The sequence below is a fragment of the Salvia hispanica genome, chromosome 3 (assembly GCF_029641045.1).
Source record: "Salvia hispanica isolate PSC_SH4W2 chromosome 3, Shi_PSC_v1, whole genome shotgun sequence".
Classification (NCBI taxonomy): Eukaryota; Viridiplantae; Streptophyta; class Magnoliopsida; order Lamiales; family Lamiaceae; genus Salvia; species Salvia hispanica.
This window is the reverse complement of record NC_142694.1, coordinates 30,545,525-30,564,801: the sequence shown is the minus strand read 5'-3', so window position 1 is coordinate 30,564,801 and position 19,277 is coordinate 30,545,525. Positions and strand designations below refer to the sequence as shown.

Genomic DNA, 19,277 nt, shown 5'->3' with positions numbered 1-19,277 from the left:
CAATATTGGTTCAGCTTTTATTGCTGTATCGGAATCGAGTTCATTTTCAATAGCTGAATTCTGCTGAGCATCAAACGCAGAATTCATGGAATATATTTATTCGAGAGTTTTTCATTTCCGTGGAAAATCAAAGTTGCAAGCAAACCTCATAAAAAGTCAATAAAGAGAAACGTTTAAATTACTGGATTTGAGCAAAAGATATGATCATATTTAGGTTAGCGGTAATCATCGTCATAAAACCATGGCTGGTATTTAAAACTATGGGTTCAATGGTATTGACTTGACAACTTTTTATTAAATTCTGGTAGTAATTTTTTTATTATATCTTAATTTGACTTATTATTGTTATTATTATTATTATTATTATTATTATTATTATTATTATTATTATTATGATTGATAAGTCGTGTCTTTTTTTTTTCTTTTTTCTAGTTTAATTCATTTTTAATTTTATATATTTGGTATATATATATCCTAAATAAACTGATATGAACAACATAAACAAGTGAATATCAATAGAATTGAACATAATTTAAAAAAATCACATAAGTGATAAATTTATTCTAATCAATCATTGAAGGGGACCGAAGCGCGCTTCAATTTTTTTCTTCCTCGAGGCATCGTCTCTTCGTCTTCGCAATCAGGGGAGTAGTCTTCTTCTTCTTTTAAAGACCAGAAATAATTAATTAAAGTTTTCCTGATAAGTTATTCATAATTAATATTTCATTCCAAATTAAATTGAGGCTAAATGTAATTTATTGAGACTCAAATGAGTAAGGCCGAGCTCAAAAGCTCATTTGGTCTCTTGCTTAGCCAATTAATCATCCTTTAAATGAAATTTTAGAATTTGTGCTTTTGAAATTATCTGCAAGTTTAACTTTTAATATTCCATCCGTCCCATAAAAATAGAGACTTTGTAAACGGCATGAAATCGTATTAGTTGTGGTTTTAATCCTCGTTTTTGTACTAAAAATATCGGTTTTGCCTTCAATTTTGTAGATGCTTGTGAAAAAATAAAATTGATGGATAAAGACGGACCAAACAAAAATGAACCATAAGATTTCAAGTCTTTTTAAACACCTTTTGCCAATAAAATCTTATTTATTTATTTATAACTTATAATCTGACACTTCACAATTACTAAAATCAGATATGAATCCAAACATCATTAATCCAACACATGATAATAAACAATTCTCACTAATACAAAGCACGACACTTGATGATCAAATGTCATTTTTAATAATAAGCACAACAATCCTCAACCAACTAATTTTTTGTTAACAAGAACATATTACTACTAAATTTTTCATATATTAAACAAGTCATGCAACATGCGTATTTCCGAATTAGTTAAAGGTTCAAATTCGGTTTCCATATCAAAATTGAGATCATTTTCCATTTCCGAATTCTGCTGATTGTTATCAGTTATGTGATGGTGGTGGTGCGCCGCTGCTGGCCGTCTACCATACGCCCTCGGAAAATAGGATCCCGTGTAAATTCGGCACAGTCTGAGTTCTTCCTTCAGCTGTGCATCAAATGATCAAATATTGCATTATAAACCCTATTCCCAAATTAAAAACCCTAGTAATTAGAAAACCCTAAAAAAGAAGAAAACCTAGAAACAGACCTGAGGATTAGGAGACTGATCATACATTTTATACTCATTCATTTTCCAGCTAGTTTTAGTGCCGTGGGGAGATCGGCCTGTGTAGAAAACCAAGGTCCTTCTCCTTCCAATTTGAAGATTTTGAGAGCTAAAAATATCAACAGGAGAGCCAGTAGATTTCCAGTAACCAGTGTTTGTGAGGCGATTAGGCCTTCCTCCGCGGGCTTCCCTTTCTTGCATCGGGGTGAAGAAGAACCATTCCTCTCTATCTCCCTCGCAACACAATTCCCCGGCAAATTCTGCTTCACATTAACAACAAACATTAAGAAGATTATCAAATAATTGAGATGCAAAATCAAAATGTTAGATTAACAAAAAAGAATTAACATAAACTAACGTGGTAGATCCCATGGACTATAGTCATAGATGGGGAGGAGAGGTATAACCCTATCAATGGAGGGTGTGGGCCCACCATTCAGCTTTATTTGAAGAAAATAAGACACCAGTTCTTCCTCAGTTGGGGAAAACCTAAAGCCTACTGGCATTTCATCACCCATATTACTTTGTTTATGTGAAGTTTTAGTTTGTTATTAGAGAAAAATGTGTGTGATCAACCAAAAACAGATGAATTTAAAAGCCTAATTCTTGGGATGTATTTATAAGGAGAGGTTTCCATTTTTTGGTGCATGAACAATTTGTATTTGTAGTCAAAGTTGTGAAACCAGCTAGATTTGTTTCAAATTACTGTGTGTGGGGTTTCAAATTCAATAATTTGACTTTTCAACTCTTTTATTGTAAATCATTTAATTTTTTGTTTTGTCTTAATTTGTTTTATTATTTTTTTCATCACTAATTAATCATCAACCCAACTTGATTCTAGGCCTTACTGAGATTCAATGAATTTATAGATTTGGGCACACAACAAAAGTCAATAGGTGTTTATTTTTACTTGAGTAACTTTAGAAATTTTAGTCGTTTATTTAAAATTTTAAAATATGATAGTTAAAATAAATATATAAATTAAGAGAATAAAGAAGTGAACATAAAAATTGAATGGCGCATAAGAATAAGTCGTGTGGTGTGACGTAATATATTTTTGATTTTCATTCCACAAAGGAGTTTTGAACTTCACATCATCCGCGTGAAAATTGTAAATGGATTACACTTTACTGTTACACTATGCATGACGGTCCACTGTGTTAAATGGCCTTGAAAATTATTTGCTGTGGCCCAATGAACATATCATAATCATTATTGATGTGTAATTCCAACAAATTATGTTATGATTTGCTTAAAGTTATTAACTGATGGAGTACTACTAATGATAATCAAATTTAGTTAACATGTCATTGAGTAGGCATTTTTACTATACCGTGTTCACATCACGAGAATCACGAAAACTGCTATGTATAAAATTGACTAAGAAGTCATTTTCTAATTAATTGACTAAGAAGTCATTTTCTAATTAATTAAAAGGAACTAAATAAATAAATAAATATATATATATATATAGGGATGTATTCATATTCTTTTTACATCTTTTGTTCTATTATCCTTCTCAATCTCGGTCATTCAATTTCAAGATCTAATGACTCAAAATAAGGTTGCCTTTATTTAATTAAAATGATTAAAAAAATCGAAAAGGTCAAAATTGGGATACACAAATTAGTTTGTTATGGTAATTTCCTTGATTATCTCTATTAAAGATCACAACGGTTTTTTTCCACGATTACACGCTACAATCTTTCTTCTCTCCCTAAACTTTCAGCGTCAGTTCTCCATTGAAGACATTCTCAGTCCTAAATTCTTGTCTTTTTTTCTAAATCGAAGAAGACAAGCTTTGTATTTTTTCTGTTAAAATACGGATTAGCGGGAGCACTCGGTCATTGTTTTTGTTTTTTCTCAACAATGGAAGAAGGTAATTTATTTTTTTCGTGCAGATTAATTATTTGAACGTCTTGTTAACTGAAATACAGATTAGTTGGAGTAATCGGTTGTTGTAGAATCTGAATATGTTACACAATTTCATGAGTAATATAAGATTGGCAGTTTTTTTAATATTCGGCGCACGTTACATGTATTCCCTAAGGGTTTAGCGATCGTTGGGGCTAGGGTGTAGTATGTTGTAAATAACACAACCGTTGCTAAAGTCCACGAGTTTCAGGCATTCCGTTAGGGTTTAGATATCATCTCGGATAGGGAGTAGTTTTAACTGATAAACACAATGTACATATATTACTGCGTAATGGTTTTTATTCACTCTGTAATGGACGATTTATGATCTGTAATGTATATGTTTGCTGTGTTTATATGTGTTATACAATCTCATGGTTTTGTTTAAGATTTGCCGTGTTTGATTGTTCAGCGCATGTTTCAAGTATTCCCCAAGGGTTTAGCAATCCTTGGGGCTAGAGTCTAGTATGTAGTAAATAAAACAATCGTCACCAAAGTGAACGAGTTTCAGTCATTCCTCTAGGGTTTAGATATCGTCTCGGTTAGGGAGTAGTTTTAACTGATAAACATAATGTACATATATTACTGTGTAATGGTTTTTATTGACTCTGTAATGGACGATTTCTGATCTGTAATGTATATGTTTGCTGTGTTTATATGTGTTATACAATCTCATGGTTTTGTTTAATATTTGCCGTGTTTGATTGTTCGGCGCATGTTTTATGTATTCCCCAAGGGTTTAGCAATCCTTGGGGCTAGGGTCTAGTATGTAGTAAATAAAACAATCGTCGCCAAAGTGGACGAGTTTCAGTCATTCCTCTAGGGTTTAGATATCATCTCGGTTAGGGAGTAGTTTTAACTGATAAACATAATGCACATATATTACTGTGTAATGGTTTTTATTGACTCTCTAATGAACGATTTCTGATCTGTAATGTGTATGTTTGTTGAGCCGTTCTTTTGTGATTTTATACAGTGGTAGTTGAGGTCCACCCTCCGGATGTTGTCAAGACCAAGAGCCACGCTAGCAGCTCCGTGAGCCATCTGATTTCCAAGAAGGAAAAGGCTATAAAGGAGGCTACCAGGCCTCTTAGATGGTGTAAGGCGTGCGATGATATGGGACATCACGACTCTAGAAACTGTCCAATGCTTAAAGAGATGGTGAAGGAGAAAGAGCTTAGTAAGGGCAAGAGGAAATGTTGATGTATCTTGTTTTTCGGTTTAGTCTTATTATTCAATTCGTTGTCTTAGTCTTATTAGTCCTACCACTGTCAACATTTTATGCATAATCATTTTACATTTTTACTTTGTTAATGTAAATTACTATTATTAATGAAGTTGTACATTATTATTTACAACCACTTAACGTACTGTACACAATTATTTGAGTATAGTTCATTATTAGACACATTATGTACATTAGACATAATAACATTGCATTGTTAAACTGTTAACGTACATTATTATTCATGAAGTTGTACATTATTGTTCACAAGGACTCAACTTACTGTACATTATTATTCCAGTACAATTCATTATTAAGTCTATTCTGTACATAATTCGGTTAATTACATCCATTATACAATTTTTATTCTTTTTGTTGTACATTAATATTAAAATCCAGTTAACTTGTTCCACATTATTTTCTTCCTTTTTTACATTATTAAGCAGTAACTTGACATTACTCGATACTTTACATCCATTATATGTTTTGTGTTAACGACATCATACACTAGTACCAAAATATGATTCTGTTTGCAAGAAGTTCAGCCCATTAAAAATTGTTTAAAACAGACCAAGCCACAAGTCCGTTATTTCTTCTTCCAACATCAGTTATAAAAAAACAAAGAATTCAAAGTAATATAAATAGAGGACCCACGCAATGAGAAAGGGACATATGGAAATCGGCGATAGTGTGTGGCCTTAAAAAAGAATTTAGAGAACTAATATTCAATGCAACTTTACAAAATTGTCACTTATCATAAGACTAAGAAATCAATATTGTCCTACTACTATATAGTCGTCACATATTACCTCACTACTTGCTTCCCACGCATGCATGCATAGCTTTTTTGGGTCTTTTTTCCAAACTATGAAACCTTAATTATGACATTTTTTGGACTGGCCAATTAGTCTCATAATTGTTCTTTTATAATTTATTTTCTTGTAAAATTAGTGTAAATTTTAACCCACATTATGGATGTGTATTTCTAAAAAAATTATAATAGTATATAAATATGACTCACGTATAAAATGGTTCATTTGCTTTTATGATATTACTTTTAGTTTAATATTAGAAGTTACTTAACGTGGTCCGTAGATACAGAAGGCATGCATTACTTTGTTTTTTAACTTCAATTTTTAATCAAATAATTTACTTTGGTAAAAAAATACACGATTATTATAAGGTTCTGAAATTTGTCATGAATTAAAATTCTAGCGTATGTCAAGGACTATAACCTTTCAATGATGTAACTTTCCACTTATTTATGTATTAGGTTAATGGCATGCCCTTCAAATACCATTCATATTAGCCAATAAATAGATGTGAGTTTGAATGAGATGAACACAATACTTATTCACAAGGAAATTCATCCCTTAAAGCTTTCTTTTCTTTTAACACATATGGTACTTTGCATTTGTTTAGAAGTTTATTTACCCAATTTGTTTGGACGTATATACTGAAAAACATGCTTTGAGTTTTCTGTACAAATTAATACTATTTATTTTCCAAATTTAATATGAAAGGTTTTATTCTTCCATATTGGTTTATTGTATATAATATTGTGTACTCAAATAAATACCCCTCCGTCCCTAATAGACAATTTTTGAAATGACATGAGTTTTAATGCGTAATCGATAAAGTAAGGAAGAGATAGAAAGAAAAAATGATTAGACTACTGTTAATAGAAAATGAGACCCACCTCTTTAAAAAAAAAGGTTTCCTTATTTAGAATCAGTCTAATTTTATGGAATGGTCCAAAACGATTATACTAATCTATCTTTAAGGGATGAAGGGAATAATTATTAATGAACAAGCGAGTCTAATACTTTTTTATTACAAAATGAATGTAGTCAAGAGTGATCACTAATGATTCTCTTAGTCAGTGTCATATAGTATGTTGCAGAATTAAAATAAGTTTCACAACTTAGGTAGAAGTCAGGCGATCTACTGTGAAAGATTGCAGTGTCATTCCGAAGTATAGTAACCTTAATTAAACTTACATTGAATAGATATATATACATTCTGATAATTCTTTTTAGCTGATTATTGAAAGATGAGATATGAGTGACAATATATTCTTTTCATAATATTTGCACATGAAATTGGGCATACAATATTAAATTGGACCTAGTTTAATTAAAAAGAAGTCCAACAAATTAATTTCTGCAGTGCTACATGTAGAATGATGCTAATCCATTTATATTATTATCGATCAATTTTTCATATGCCAAACAAGCAGTCAATCAACACTCGTTTTCCGAATCATACAAGGGTTCAACTTCTGCTGCCATATCCAAATCGACTCCATTTTCCAATGTGATGGTGGTGGTGCGCCTATCAAACGCCCTCGATAAATTGGATCCCGCGTAAATGAAATGATATTTATGAGAAATGAGAAATTGGATTTATGAAAATTGAATTACTTTGTTTAATTTTTTATATTTAAAAAAATCATTTATTTTTTTTATAAATATATCCACTCCTCAATTAATTAATGTCGAGTAATAATTCATTTTTTTTTAAAGAGGGGACATTAATTTTTATAAATAAAATGGTATTATTAGTTCACACAATTCAGACCCACACAATATATCAAATGGTCGCATATTGGAAAACGGCCGTATTGTGAATTAAGGAATATTTAGTGTGGCCTTAAAATAGAAAATCAACATTAATTTAGAATAATAAGATTCAAGGCAAGTTGTCACTTGTCACAACTCACGACTATTGAGTTAGAAACCACAGCCAGACAGGATAGTTCCCATGAATGAATAATTGTTGACTTCTTGTGATTTCCTTTATCGTTTTTCCTTAATTTTGTCTTACATAGTTATTAATTAATTAATTAAACGAGCATCATCATTACATGTTTAAATTATTGGAAATCTATTTTGGAGAGTATGAAAAGGTTTGAGTTGAAAATATAGTTGATGATCAAAAACATAATCCAAACATAATTATAACACATAATAATAAGTAATCCCTCCGTCCGTGAATAGGAGTCCCGTTTTTCCATTTTAGTCCGTTCGCGAATAGGAGTCTCAGTTCACTTTTACCATAAATGGTAACAGTGTTTCACATTCCACTAACTCGTTCCACTCACATTTAATTTAAAACTAATATATACAAGTGAGACTCATATTCCACTAAACTCTTTTCCACCCACTTTTCTTAACATTTCTTAAAACTCGTGCCACCAAAGAATGAGACTTCTAATGGCGGAAGGAGGGAGTACATCAATCCCCAACCAACTACTTTGTTCTTAGCAAGAACATTAAAAATTAAGTTGCTTATTAATATATTGCTTGTGAATGCTTCCTTCATATGTCAAACAACCAGTCAAGCAACATGCGTGTTTCCAAATCATCTGGAGTTAGATTTATCAAATACAGTACTACATTATAAACCCTATGCTCAAATTGAAACCCTAGTCAAACACCTTAAACTAAATTAAATTTGAATACTAATTGTTACTCCCTCCGTCCCGCTTAAGATGACACGTTTTCCTTTTTAGTTTGTCCCAACTAAGATGACACATTTCATTTTTTAGAAATTTTCTCTCTCCAATTAATACACTCAACCACTTTTTCTCACTCCTATTAAAATATCCATCTTTCTTTATCTCTCTACTTTAATACTTCCACCCACCTTTTCTCTCTCCAATTAAACACTTTAACCAATAATTCCTAAAACCCCGTGCCGGCTAAGCAATGAGTCATCTTAGCCGGGACGGAGGGAGTATAACTTATTATCATTTTGTTAACTAATTAAAAAAAAAACCTAGACACAGACAAGAGGATTAGGAGACTGATCATAGACTTTATATTCGTTCATTTTCCAGATAGTTTTGGAGCCGTGTGGAGCTCGGCCAATGTAGAAGACTATGGTCATTCTCCTTCCAATTCGGAGATTTTGAGAGTTGAAAATATCACAAGCAACAAAAAATAAGAACTTCATCCTTTAACATAATTGAGATGCAAAATAAAAGGTTAGATTGAAATGAACAAACCCTATCAAAGGGTCCATTTTGCTTCTTAGGAAGATAATATGTGAGAAGTTCTTCATCAGTCGGAAGGAACCTAAAACCTACTAACACTTCTTCATCACCCATATTAATTATATTAATTCCTTATATATTTCAATAAATGGAGTATGTATATATAAGTGGAAATTAACAAAAAGGAAAAAGAGAATACAAGTTAAAAGCCTAATTCTTTGCCTATATTTATAGAGAGGTTTCCATTTTCTGCATGAAGAAACCCTAATCGAGATCACATTTATAATGGAAAATAGTTTTCTAGAACTCCCATTTGAGAAGTGTTGTTCAAATTACGGCGTAACGTATTCAAGGTGATGGAAAGTGGCTTGAGCTAAATTGTGGTTTCAATTTATCAGCTTTTATTCAGTAGTCATTAAATTTGTTTCTTCTTAATTTGTTTATATAGTATATATCAACTCACTATATTCAAATCATGAATTTTGGCATCTTTTTAATTAATTCTAACATGGTCTAGTTTGGGAAAAAATTATTTATAATGTGACATCTGGAACTAAAGTTCTACAAGGACGAGACTGACAAAGGATTTTATCATTTCTCAATACACTTAGCAAATACGTTAGCCATGTCATCAATTTGAAATACGTTTGACAAAATATAGTTTTATAATAAATGCATACTTTATATTGTTGATGCGCGACTGACTTGATCAAAATTCATGATTTTTCTAGACGACAAAAATTTTCCGACATAGGATATTTAATTACAAATAAATATTTATGATTTTTCTGACCAATTTTTAAAGTTACAAGACAAAGAGTAAGCATATAACTGATGTGAAAGTTGGGAGGTCGTCGTAGCTGGCTCGGAACTGGAAGAACTGGGTGAAGAAGGGAAGCGTCTGCTCGGTGGTCGCCATGATGCGGCTCCCCTCTTGTATCCACCAGCCGGCCGGTTGTGGTGGACGGCTGCAGCGAGTAGAGGCGCTTTCCCTTTGCTTTAATTTCCCGGCCGGTTGTGGTGGACAAATTAAAGTAGATAGTTCATATGTTTAAGCAATGGACTGAAATTTGAAAATAGATTTATATTTAGTGTATATATAGTCATAGTGAAATTGTATTTAAGACATCAAAGGTGGATTTGTTTTACGAGGTACAGTTCCATATATGATATATGCATAGTGATGGAACAAGCTGGGAGCTGGCTATTTGATAGTATAACATTATGTCCTACAATCAATTAGTGGTTTAGTATTTGGTCACATGTTCGATTTGGAGTGGCCCTAATTGTGGTGTCAATTATGACCAAAGGAAAAGTTCTAGAAGTTTTCATTCTTTGAACATATATTCTAGAAAACACTGAAATACATAAATTCAATTTTGCTTAGTACTCCCACAGTCTGAAAATAGAAACAATTGAACGACCGTTCCATTTCTTATCTATTCAGTGTGCTTTTTCTCTCATTATTTATTTTTATTTTTATTTTCTATCAATCTATTCATTTATTTTATTTTTGTCCTTCCGTTGTATATGATATTTTTTACTGCATTTAAATTTGATTATCTTTTTGTTTATTGTACACCCAAAATTTCTAATTAATTTATTTAATTTTTTCTTATAAACATTGTTAATTTGATTCCCTTATCAAGAATTTGTTTTATTTTTATTATTTCTTGATCATTTGTAAAACAATTTAATTCTTTTGATGCATTTTGAAATATTTTACTCTTTCTAATGTATTTGTATTTTTATTTTTTCTATTTTTTAAATCGACTAAAATTTTGCTTAGATAATTGAATTTATGATTTCTTCGTAAAAAATAATATATTTTGTGGGTAAACTTCAAATAAATTATTCATATAATACTGTACTATAAATATTCTTATTTTTATATATAATGAAGTTTATTATCGAAAAAGAAAGATATAAAATGATTAAAGCATCGGTCGAATTTTGAAACTTTAAATTGTTATAATTATTTATTGCACCTCCAGATCGAAAATTCTGGATTCGCGACTTTCTAAAGGGTTCAACTTCGGTTTAGGTTAGCGATAATAATCGTAATAAAACTATTATTGGTATTTAACACTGTGGATTCAATGGTTTTGACTTGTCTAACTTTTTATTAAATACTAGTGGAGTAGGCATTTAATTTAATTTGGAATACTAAGATGAAATGCATCTTATTCAAAGTCATCATCACAATACTACCTGCATGCTTATGAGGAAACTTCCCACGTAATAAATGAACATTATAATTACAGCATAGTATAAATTAGAGAAATTATCTTCGTGGAAATTATGAAAATATTTGAAGTGTCACCTACTGCAGAGGAATTTAAAATAGAGTCAACTAACCAATAATATTGACTTAGTCATAACCATTAGGACAATCACAACCGCGTATTCAAAGGGTAATTGAGAATGCACTCTTCACGCGCCATTGCAGGGCGTTGAATATACAAGATAACCCACATGTGCTTGCTTGCGCGTGCTAATTCGTGACCAATCCCAGGGTACCATGTGAAATTGATTTAACTATATTTTACTCCCTCCGTTCCCGATTAATTGTCACTCTTTTCCATTTACAGTAAAAATGAAGTGTGACAATTATTGAGGGACGGACCGAAATAGAAAAGAGTGACAATTAATCGGGGACGGAGGGAGTAATATTTATTGGAAAAGTATTCATGATTTTTCATTTTTTTAAATTTCATATACATATATATCCACTTCTCAATTTTAAGTTTTTTTTTTAATTATGTAATTTTTTTTGTATATTTTAGTTATGTATATTTTTTTTGGAAATTATGCAGTGTTCATTGTTTTAATGAAATTTTATTATTTTGTATTTATTCTTAAATAAATATAATTTAAAGTTAAAATTAAGATAAAATAATGAAAACAATGGAAAAAGTAGGTGAACAATGTAAGCGTTCAATTAACATCTTAATTCTCGAGGATATTGTAGAGTGTTAAAAAATAAGTGAATAGTGTAAGTGATACGAGCATTATTAGTTAGTTATATTAGGATTTTTATTAGATATATTCGGATTTTCATATCTTTTTCATATCTTTGTTTTCTTGTTCATTAAGTTAGTTTTTAGCATTATAAATAGGAGCTATGGTAATTATTTGAGAAATCAATCAATAGAATATCAATATTATCGTTTTTTTTGTTCTCCGAAGTGAGAAAACCGTTGTGTTCGACGGGCACTTGCCCGCGACTGGCATTTATCGATCGCCGATCCACAGACGCCGATCAGCCTGATAGGAGGTTTATCTTATCAAATTGGTGCTTTCATCCCGACCTCACCCTCCAAAACACCGATCGAATCACAACTATGTCGCTGCCCGACAGGAATCCACGTCGCACAGCAACTAGCCACACCGATCGATCCATAGCTACGTCATTGCCCGACGGGAATCCACATGCGCACAACAACTAGTTATATCATCCCAAACCAAGCTGCGTCGCTGCCCGACGGAAGATGTTCCGCGCACAACACCAGATTTGGTTGCCGAGTTCCCACCTTGAGGACAAGGTGGATTTCAACTATGGGGAGTTGATACAAGCATTATTAGTTAGATATATTAGGATTTTCATTAGATATATTTGGATTTGCATATCTTTTCCATATCTTTGTTTTCTTGTTCATTAAGTTAGTTATTAACATTATAAATAGGAGCTATGGTAATCATTTGAGAAATCAATCAATAGAATATCAATATTATCGTTCCTTTTGTTCTCCGAAGTGAGAAAACTGTCGTGTTCGACGGGCACTTGCCCACGAATGGCATTTATCGATCGCCGATCTACAGACGCCGATCAGCCTGATAGGAGGTTTATCTTATCAGTAAGCGTTCAATTTACTTCTTTGTTTCCTATATCTTATCTTTCTCAAAAAATGTGGCTACATTCTCGGTCGCTGGACCGGCCAGCTCGAAGATGGCGCCCGATCCTCGCTATGCACAGGGGTGGGTCGATATGATATATCGTATCGAAAACGTTGTATCGTGTTTCGTATCGAAAATATCGATATGAAAGAATTTCATATCGTTATCGTATTGAAAGTTTCGATATATCGAACTTTCGATATGGATAATATCAATATCGTTATCGTATCGAATACCTGTATATCGAAAAATATAATTTCAAAATTGAAAAATAACACAAAAATTTATAAAATATTCAACACAATAAAATAAATAGTGTTCTTATTTTGGTTTCATGTATATATTTTCTAAATATATGAATGAATTAAATGGATTTGTATATATTTATAATTTTAAATTTCAATATGTATTGAATTTCAATATGTTTCGATATATATGATATATATCATATAATCGATATAAAACGATATATCGCGATATAAGAAAATTCATATCGTTATCGTATCGAAAACTTACGATACGATACCGTATCGTATCGAAAATTACGATATACCGAAAATTCGATAATTTTTTGATATTTTTCAATACGATACGAGCGATATATCATTTTTTCGGTATTTTTCCCCAACCCTATGCACACTAGTGTGAGTATGGACTTATTCCCTAGTTAGATATGAATTCGATAAACTTTATTAGCTCTAGTCGGGACTCCTTTCCCATAGGCGATCAGATAGGCATATCCTAGCTCCAAAATACGGCATAACACAACATATTTGGAATCTAACCGTACAACTCATAATTGAAAGATATTTCGTATATTTTAAAAGAAAGTCCACCTCGTTCGCTTAAAAACCTCGACTCAAAATATTGTCACTGTGACTTTAATTAACTTGTGGGGACGAACCTTTTTAAAAATAAATAAAGATATACTCATCAAATTTGAGAAAAAATTTCGCCTCAAACTATTAAGAAATGGATTGAGTAGTTCATTGCAATATTAATTTGGGAATTAATTATTGATTGGGGATTGGTATTCCCAATTGTAACGGACTAACGGTGACGTCGGTGAGGCGTCGGAATTCATTAGGGGCATTCTTGTACATTTCTATTCATTTTGCTTGTTTCAGGTATATTTTTTGCATTTTTTAAAACATTTTTAGGATAATAATGCCCTTAAATCCACTGCATTCTTATAAATTTACTCTATTTATTTGAAATGAAACTTATTTGTCAGGACATGTGAAATTTGTTATATATATATATATATATATATATATATATATATATATATATATAGGATTGTGATCAATTGAGATTATTTAGGCTAATTGAGAAATGAGATGCAATATCAGCCACTCATTTTTATTAAATGAGTGGTCCAGATTTTGCCACACAATAAATATTTTTAGATTAATTTAATATGAAAGGGCATAATGGTAATTCACATCCATCTCTTCTCTTCTCTAAATTCATTTTTTTCCAAATCGCTACCACCAATCGCCCTCCATCTTCATCTTCATCCCTCCAATTTCGCCGACGACAATGGCGATTGGCGCCGCCATATCGCTGTTGTTGATCGCCGTCAAACACTGCTCTCGTTCACCAGCGTCGTCTTCATCTCTCAGTTTCTCCTTTTCGTCAATTCATGAAAATCTAATCTTCGCTTCTTCTCCGCCTATCTGTACGCAATGGGCCGCTTCTTCACCTGCTCTGGCCTGATCGATTCTTCCGACGATGAAACCGAGGCTGGCTCCTTCTCCGCCACAACGTCTCCATCACCACCGCCTGCAGGTACGACAAATCGTCGATCCGCGCTTCCTCGAATCTGTTGCCTTCTCCGACGACGCGGCGGGGCTCGTCCTTCGCCACACCGGGTGGCGGAGGAGCTCCACCATCGCCCACTCGATCGTGCTGTTGTCATCTCCAATCTAGCGAGGAATAACTCTTGTGGTACATTGAATCTCAAATCGATGAATTAGGAGTTTAATTAATTGTTTAATTCAATCAATTACCATGATGATAATGTGGTGTTGATGATCTTCATGATTAGAAGCAACTAAATCCTTATGACTATATCTCAATTTCATCAGCAACAGCTGTTCTCAATTTCAGACCTGTCTCATTGATTTTGAGTGTTGAAGGTATCCTATGTTTTCAATTGAATACTTCTACAGTAAAGAGAGGTTTTTTTTCTGCATAAATTTCCTAGATCTGAGGCTTCTTTATTCGTTTGGATATACCAGTTGTTGTTGCTTTGATCTTTCTGCAAATTTCTTCTTTGTTTATTAATTTTTGTTTGGCTGAATTGAATTTTTTATGCAGTTGTTCAGATTTCGAGAAATCTTGTTGCGTTTGCCTATGGGTGAAAGTTCAATTCGTAGGAGAAATAGGAGTACACTTCATATTCGGTTCAATTCGAATCTTCCCAACGCTGTTGGTGGTGGAGCTGCAGCTGCATCAGGTCGGTGTGAATGCGATTGCGTGGGCACTGCATAGCTCCTGCCACATTTGCACGGTGGGAGATGATTCGCAGGCTTTGGTTTGGGACCTCTTGTCGATGGGGCAGCCGGTGGAGGACGGATTGGTCCCGATTGTGGCGTACACTGCCGGGGCAGAGATTGAGCAGCTGCAGTGGTCGTCTTCGCGGCCAGATTGGGTGGCGATTGCGTTTTTGAACAAGCTACAGATTCTGAGGGTATGAGTACAGTAGATGATGATTCTATTTGTGAATTAGTGGTGCTTTACTGACCATTGTTGGTAGCCAAACAAGGTTTATTTTATACAAACGTTGTTCAATTTTGTTTAGTCTTTCAACTCTAATTGCAGTTTCTTGATTGCACGCCAATAGAAGTCGTCGTCGGTGAAAGCTGTTGACATTTTTCTATTAATTATTGACATTTGATGTTCTGGCTAGTGATATATGAATTATAAGTGTTATTTTAGTTGTTGACATTTTAATAAGAGTTGTTGACATTTGATATTCTGCCTATTGATATGTGAATTATAAGTGTTATTTTTTAGTTGTTGACATTTTAATACGAGATGTTGATATTTGATATTCTGGATATTGATATGTGAATTATAAGTGTTATTTTTTAGTTGTTAACATTTAATATTCTGGCTTTTGATATGTGAATTATAAGTGCTATTTGTTAGTTGTTGACATTTTAATAGAGTTGTTGACATTTGATATTCTGGCTATTGATATGTAATTATAAGTGTTATTTTTTAGTTGTTGATAATTTAATACGAGCTGTTGACATTTGATATTCTGGCTATTGATATGTTATAAGTGTTATTTGTTAGTTGTTGACATTTTAATAGAGTTGTTGACATTTGATATTCTGGCTATTGATATGAAATTATAAGTGTTAGTTTTTAGTTGTTGACATTTTAATACGAGCTGTTGACATTTGATATTCTGGCTATTTATAACTGTTATTTTTTAGTTGTTGACATTTTAATACAAGCGGTTGATATTTGATATTATGACTATTTATAAGTGTTATTTTTTAGTTGTTGACATTTTAATACGAGTCGTTGACATTTGATATTCTCGATATTAAATTGTGGGATTATAAGTGTTATTTTTTAGTTGTTGATATTTTAATACGAGTTGTTGACATTTAATATTCTCGGTATTGATATGTAAATTATAAGTTTTATTTTTTTAGTTGTTGACATTTTAATACGAGTTGACATTTGATATTCTCCGTATTAAAATGTGAATTATAAGTGTTATTTTAATACAAGTCATGTCAACTACACTTTCAAACCATGTCAACTATATGTACAACTCATGTCAACTACACGTACAAGCCATGTCAACAACAGTTATAAGTCATGTCAACTATATATACAAGCCATGTCAACTACACGTACAAGCCATATCATGTCAACTGCACATATAAGTCATGTCAACTACAGTACATATCGTCTCAACTCCACATACAAGTCATGTCAACTATGGTATATAATATGTCAGCTACACGTACAAGCCATGTCAACTACACGTACAAGCCATGTCAACAATTATAAGTCATGTCGACTGCACTTTCAAGCCATGTCAACTACACGTACAAGCCATGTCAACTACACGTACAAGCCATATCGTATCAACTGCACATACAAGTCATGTCAACTGCACATACAAACCATGTCAAATGCACATGCAAGCCATTAGCTTCTCCAGTGAATCTGCAACCCTACCATGGACTCTCAACCCTATTCATAACCCCTTCCTCCACCCACAAACACAACAACAGAGGCTTTTGACTATTTTGTAATAATTTGATATTTGAAAATTTTGTAATCTTATGTAAAGTTGATATGATTCAATGACATTTGTTTCCAGCCCAACTTGACTCATTCCTGCTACCTTATTTCTTTATGTCATGTGCCACAACATGCAAAGTTGAAAAATCTACGAGACAATTGGGTTAAAATAACAATTGGAAAGAATGAAAAATCAATCAGAATATTACAACTCAATACAACAATGTAACTCTCACAAATTATCACGAAAAACAAGTTGAGAAAAAACTAAGCTGTCCAAGACTAGTGCAAAAATGAGCCGACCATTAGATGCCAAATAATGTAATTACTTTTCAGTAAATAATTTATGCCTTGGCCCCACCATAATACTTCAGCTTCTCCTCAGTGGTCTGGAAACATCCATGTCCAAACTTGGATGAGGTATCCACAAACTTCAGCTTAATCTCCTCGAGGGCAACACGAGATGTCTGTTTGAGGAGAGATTGACGAAGAGTCACAACACTTTTCTTAGGACCCACACACCCGCATTTGATCATCAAGTAATCATCCTTTACTACACCATAGTGAGGGAATCCAGCTATTGGTGTAATATCTTTCTCAGTCCTGCAATCAATCAACATACAAGTCATTAGATAAACGAGAAAAACATAGTATTTCCATACATTAGATTGTACTTGGATCTGTTCATTCACAAACTAACAAATCATTATTTGTTTAAACTGATATGATCAATTTCAATGGAAAGAATTGACAGATGGAAGTATATATAATGCAAATTGCAAAGATGCTAGTGTTGGAACCTGTCAAACTCAGTAGAGGATGTGTGTTCTTCTTTCCCAACCTTGCCAAGCTTATAGATCTTCTTGTTCAGTTCAGTTCGATGTTGGTATCCATTCTGTCCAGCCCTAGCAACAGTGAAGGAAACTCTAGCAGGATGTCTTGCACCAATACAGACGACCTTACGAAGTCCCCTGTGGGTTTTGCCAGGAAGCCGGGTGACTCCCCAACGTGTAACCACACCTTCATACCCTTTACCCTTTGTGACACCAATAATGTCAATCATCTCATCGGGACCTATTTCTCAAAGAAACCATATGCAAAATCAACCTTTTGTGCTATAGTCCCACCATTCACTTGTATCTCCATCATGTGTGCCTTCTTTTGCTTCAATCCCTTCATTTTTCTTATCTGTACAATAGCAATAGAAAACTTTAAACTTATAGTCAAATTTGATGAAAAAAATAATTAGTGATAAAATTTCAAAAAAAGGAAATTAGTTTATACCTTAGTGTGAGCCAGGACACGAATGACGCAAGAATATTTCTTCAATTTCTCCAGCTGTGCCTGGATGTCTTTCTTCCCCTCGTCAGTCTCCAGCTTCTTCGAGTATTTGGAAAATGCCTTCTTCTTTGACTTGCACCAATTCTAGTAGAAACTTCTCTTTACCTCCTCACTCAAGTGCTGAGCCCAAACTGTATTTAGGCAGCGAAGACCACGAGGAGTCTTCACATACCCAACGACACCAACAATTACCATAGGTGGTGTTTCAATCATGGTGACAGCTTCACATGTCTCCTTCTTGTGAAGTTCTGCAATAAATATTTCAATACAGAATATTCACATTTCGTGCTTTCAATAAAACTTTAGCCTAGTTCAACACAGAATCTCTGTAATATAATAGAGCATGTCTACCACTGGAATGACAAACAAATTAGAATTCAGTAGGAATGCACATCAATTCAAATATCAACAGATTTGCATTTATGTGAACAAGAAATTATCATGATAGCAACAGAGATTATGCATGATATCAATAAATTCTACATAGAATGTCAGCAAATCTGCATTTATGTCAATAGAGTATAATTCACCAACAAAGTACAAAAAAGTCATGTTAATGAAAATCAAACCAAAATACCTTCAACATTCATCAACGTCAACTCTGAATAAGATGAAGAATCCATCAGATAACACCTTAGGCTTTGATTATGAAGTGTACTCGAACCTAAAAATGAAAAAGCGAAAAAAAAAACTGATTAGGAACAAATTTGACTGGGCATCAACAAATAAAGCATAAAAACAGAATCGAAGTCGATAAAATCAACCTAAAAACTTCAGATTCAACCAAACTCCATCGAATTAGTCGTCTGTTGTTAAAAAATTCTTCAATTTTCGGATGAACGACGATTTTGAAAATTCATCAACCTGAAGAAGTCGCTTCAACCACCGCCGATTTGGAATGTCGATTCTCTTCGATCGTTGCTTCAGCCGATTCAGCTACACGCTTCAACCGATTGTCTTCGATTTTGTTTTTCTATCGT

The 19,277-nt window shown here is 33.0% G+C and overlaps 3 protein-coding genes across 3 annotated transcripts; all 3 read right to left on the bottom strand.

The window, feature by feature from the left end:
* Positions 1-1,309: 1,309 nt before the first annotated feature.
* LOC125199596 (NAC domain-containing protein 90-like) lies at positions 1,310-2,166 on the bottom strand. Its single transcript, XM_089066835.1, has 3 exons — positions 2,007-2,166; positions 1,631-1,908; positions 1,310-1,528 (listed from the first exon to the last, which is right to left on the bottom strand). The coding sequence occupies exons 1-3, from the start codon at positions 2,164-2,166 to the stop codon at positions 1,310-1,312; spliced, it is 657 nt and encodes a 218-aa protein (XP_088922961.1).
* A 15,134-nt stretch (positions 2,167-17,300) lies between these two features.
* On the bottom strand, positions 17,301-18,034 carry LOC148930541 (large ribosomal subunit protein uL3-like). The gene is made up of 2 exons (XM_089069453.1): positions 17,757-18,034; positions 17,301-17,559 (listed from the first exon to the last, which is right to left on the bottom strand). Exons 1-2 carry the CDS (start codon positions 18,017-18,019, stop codon positions 17,301-17,303), a joined length of 522 nt encoding a protein of 173 aa, XP_088925579.1. The 5' UTR covers positions 18,020-18,034.
* On the bottom strand, positions 18,031-18,920 carry LOC148930540 (large ribosomal subunit protein uL3z-like). The gene is made up of 4 exons (XM_089066520.1): positions 18,875-18,920; positions 18,490-18,545; positions 18,241-18,381; positions 18,031-18,144 (listed from the first exon to the last, which is right to left on the bottom strand). Exons 1-4 carry the CDS (start codon positions 18,918-18,920, stop codon positions 18,031-18,033), a joined length of 357 nt encoding a protein of 118 aa, XP_088922646.1.
* Positions 18,921-19,277: the final 357 nt, after the last annotated feature.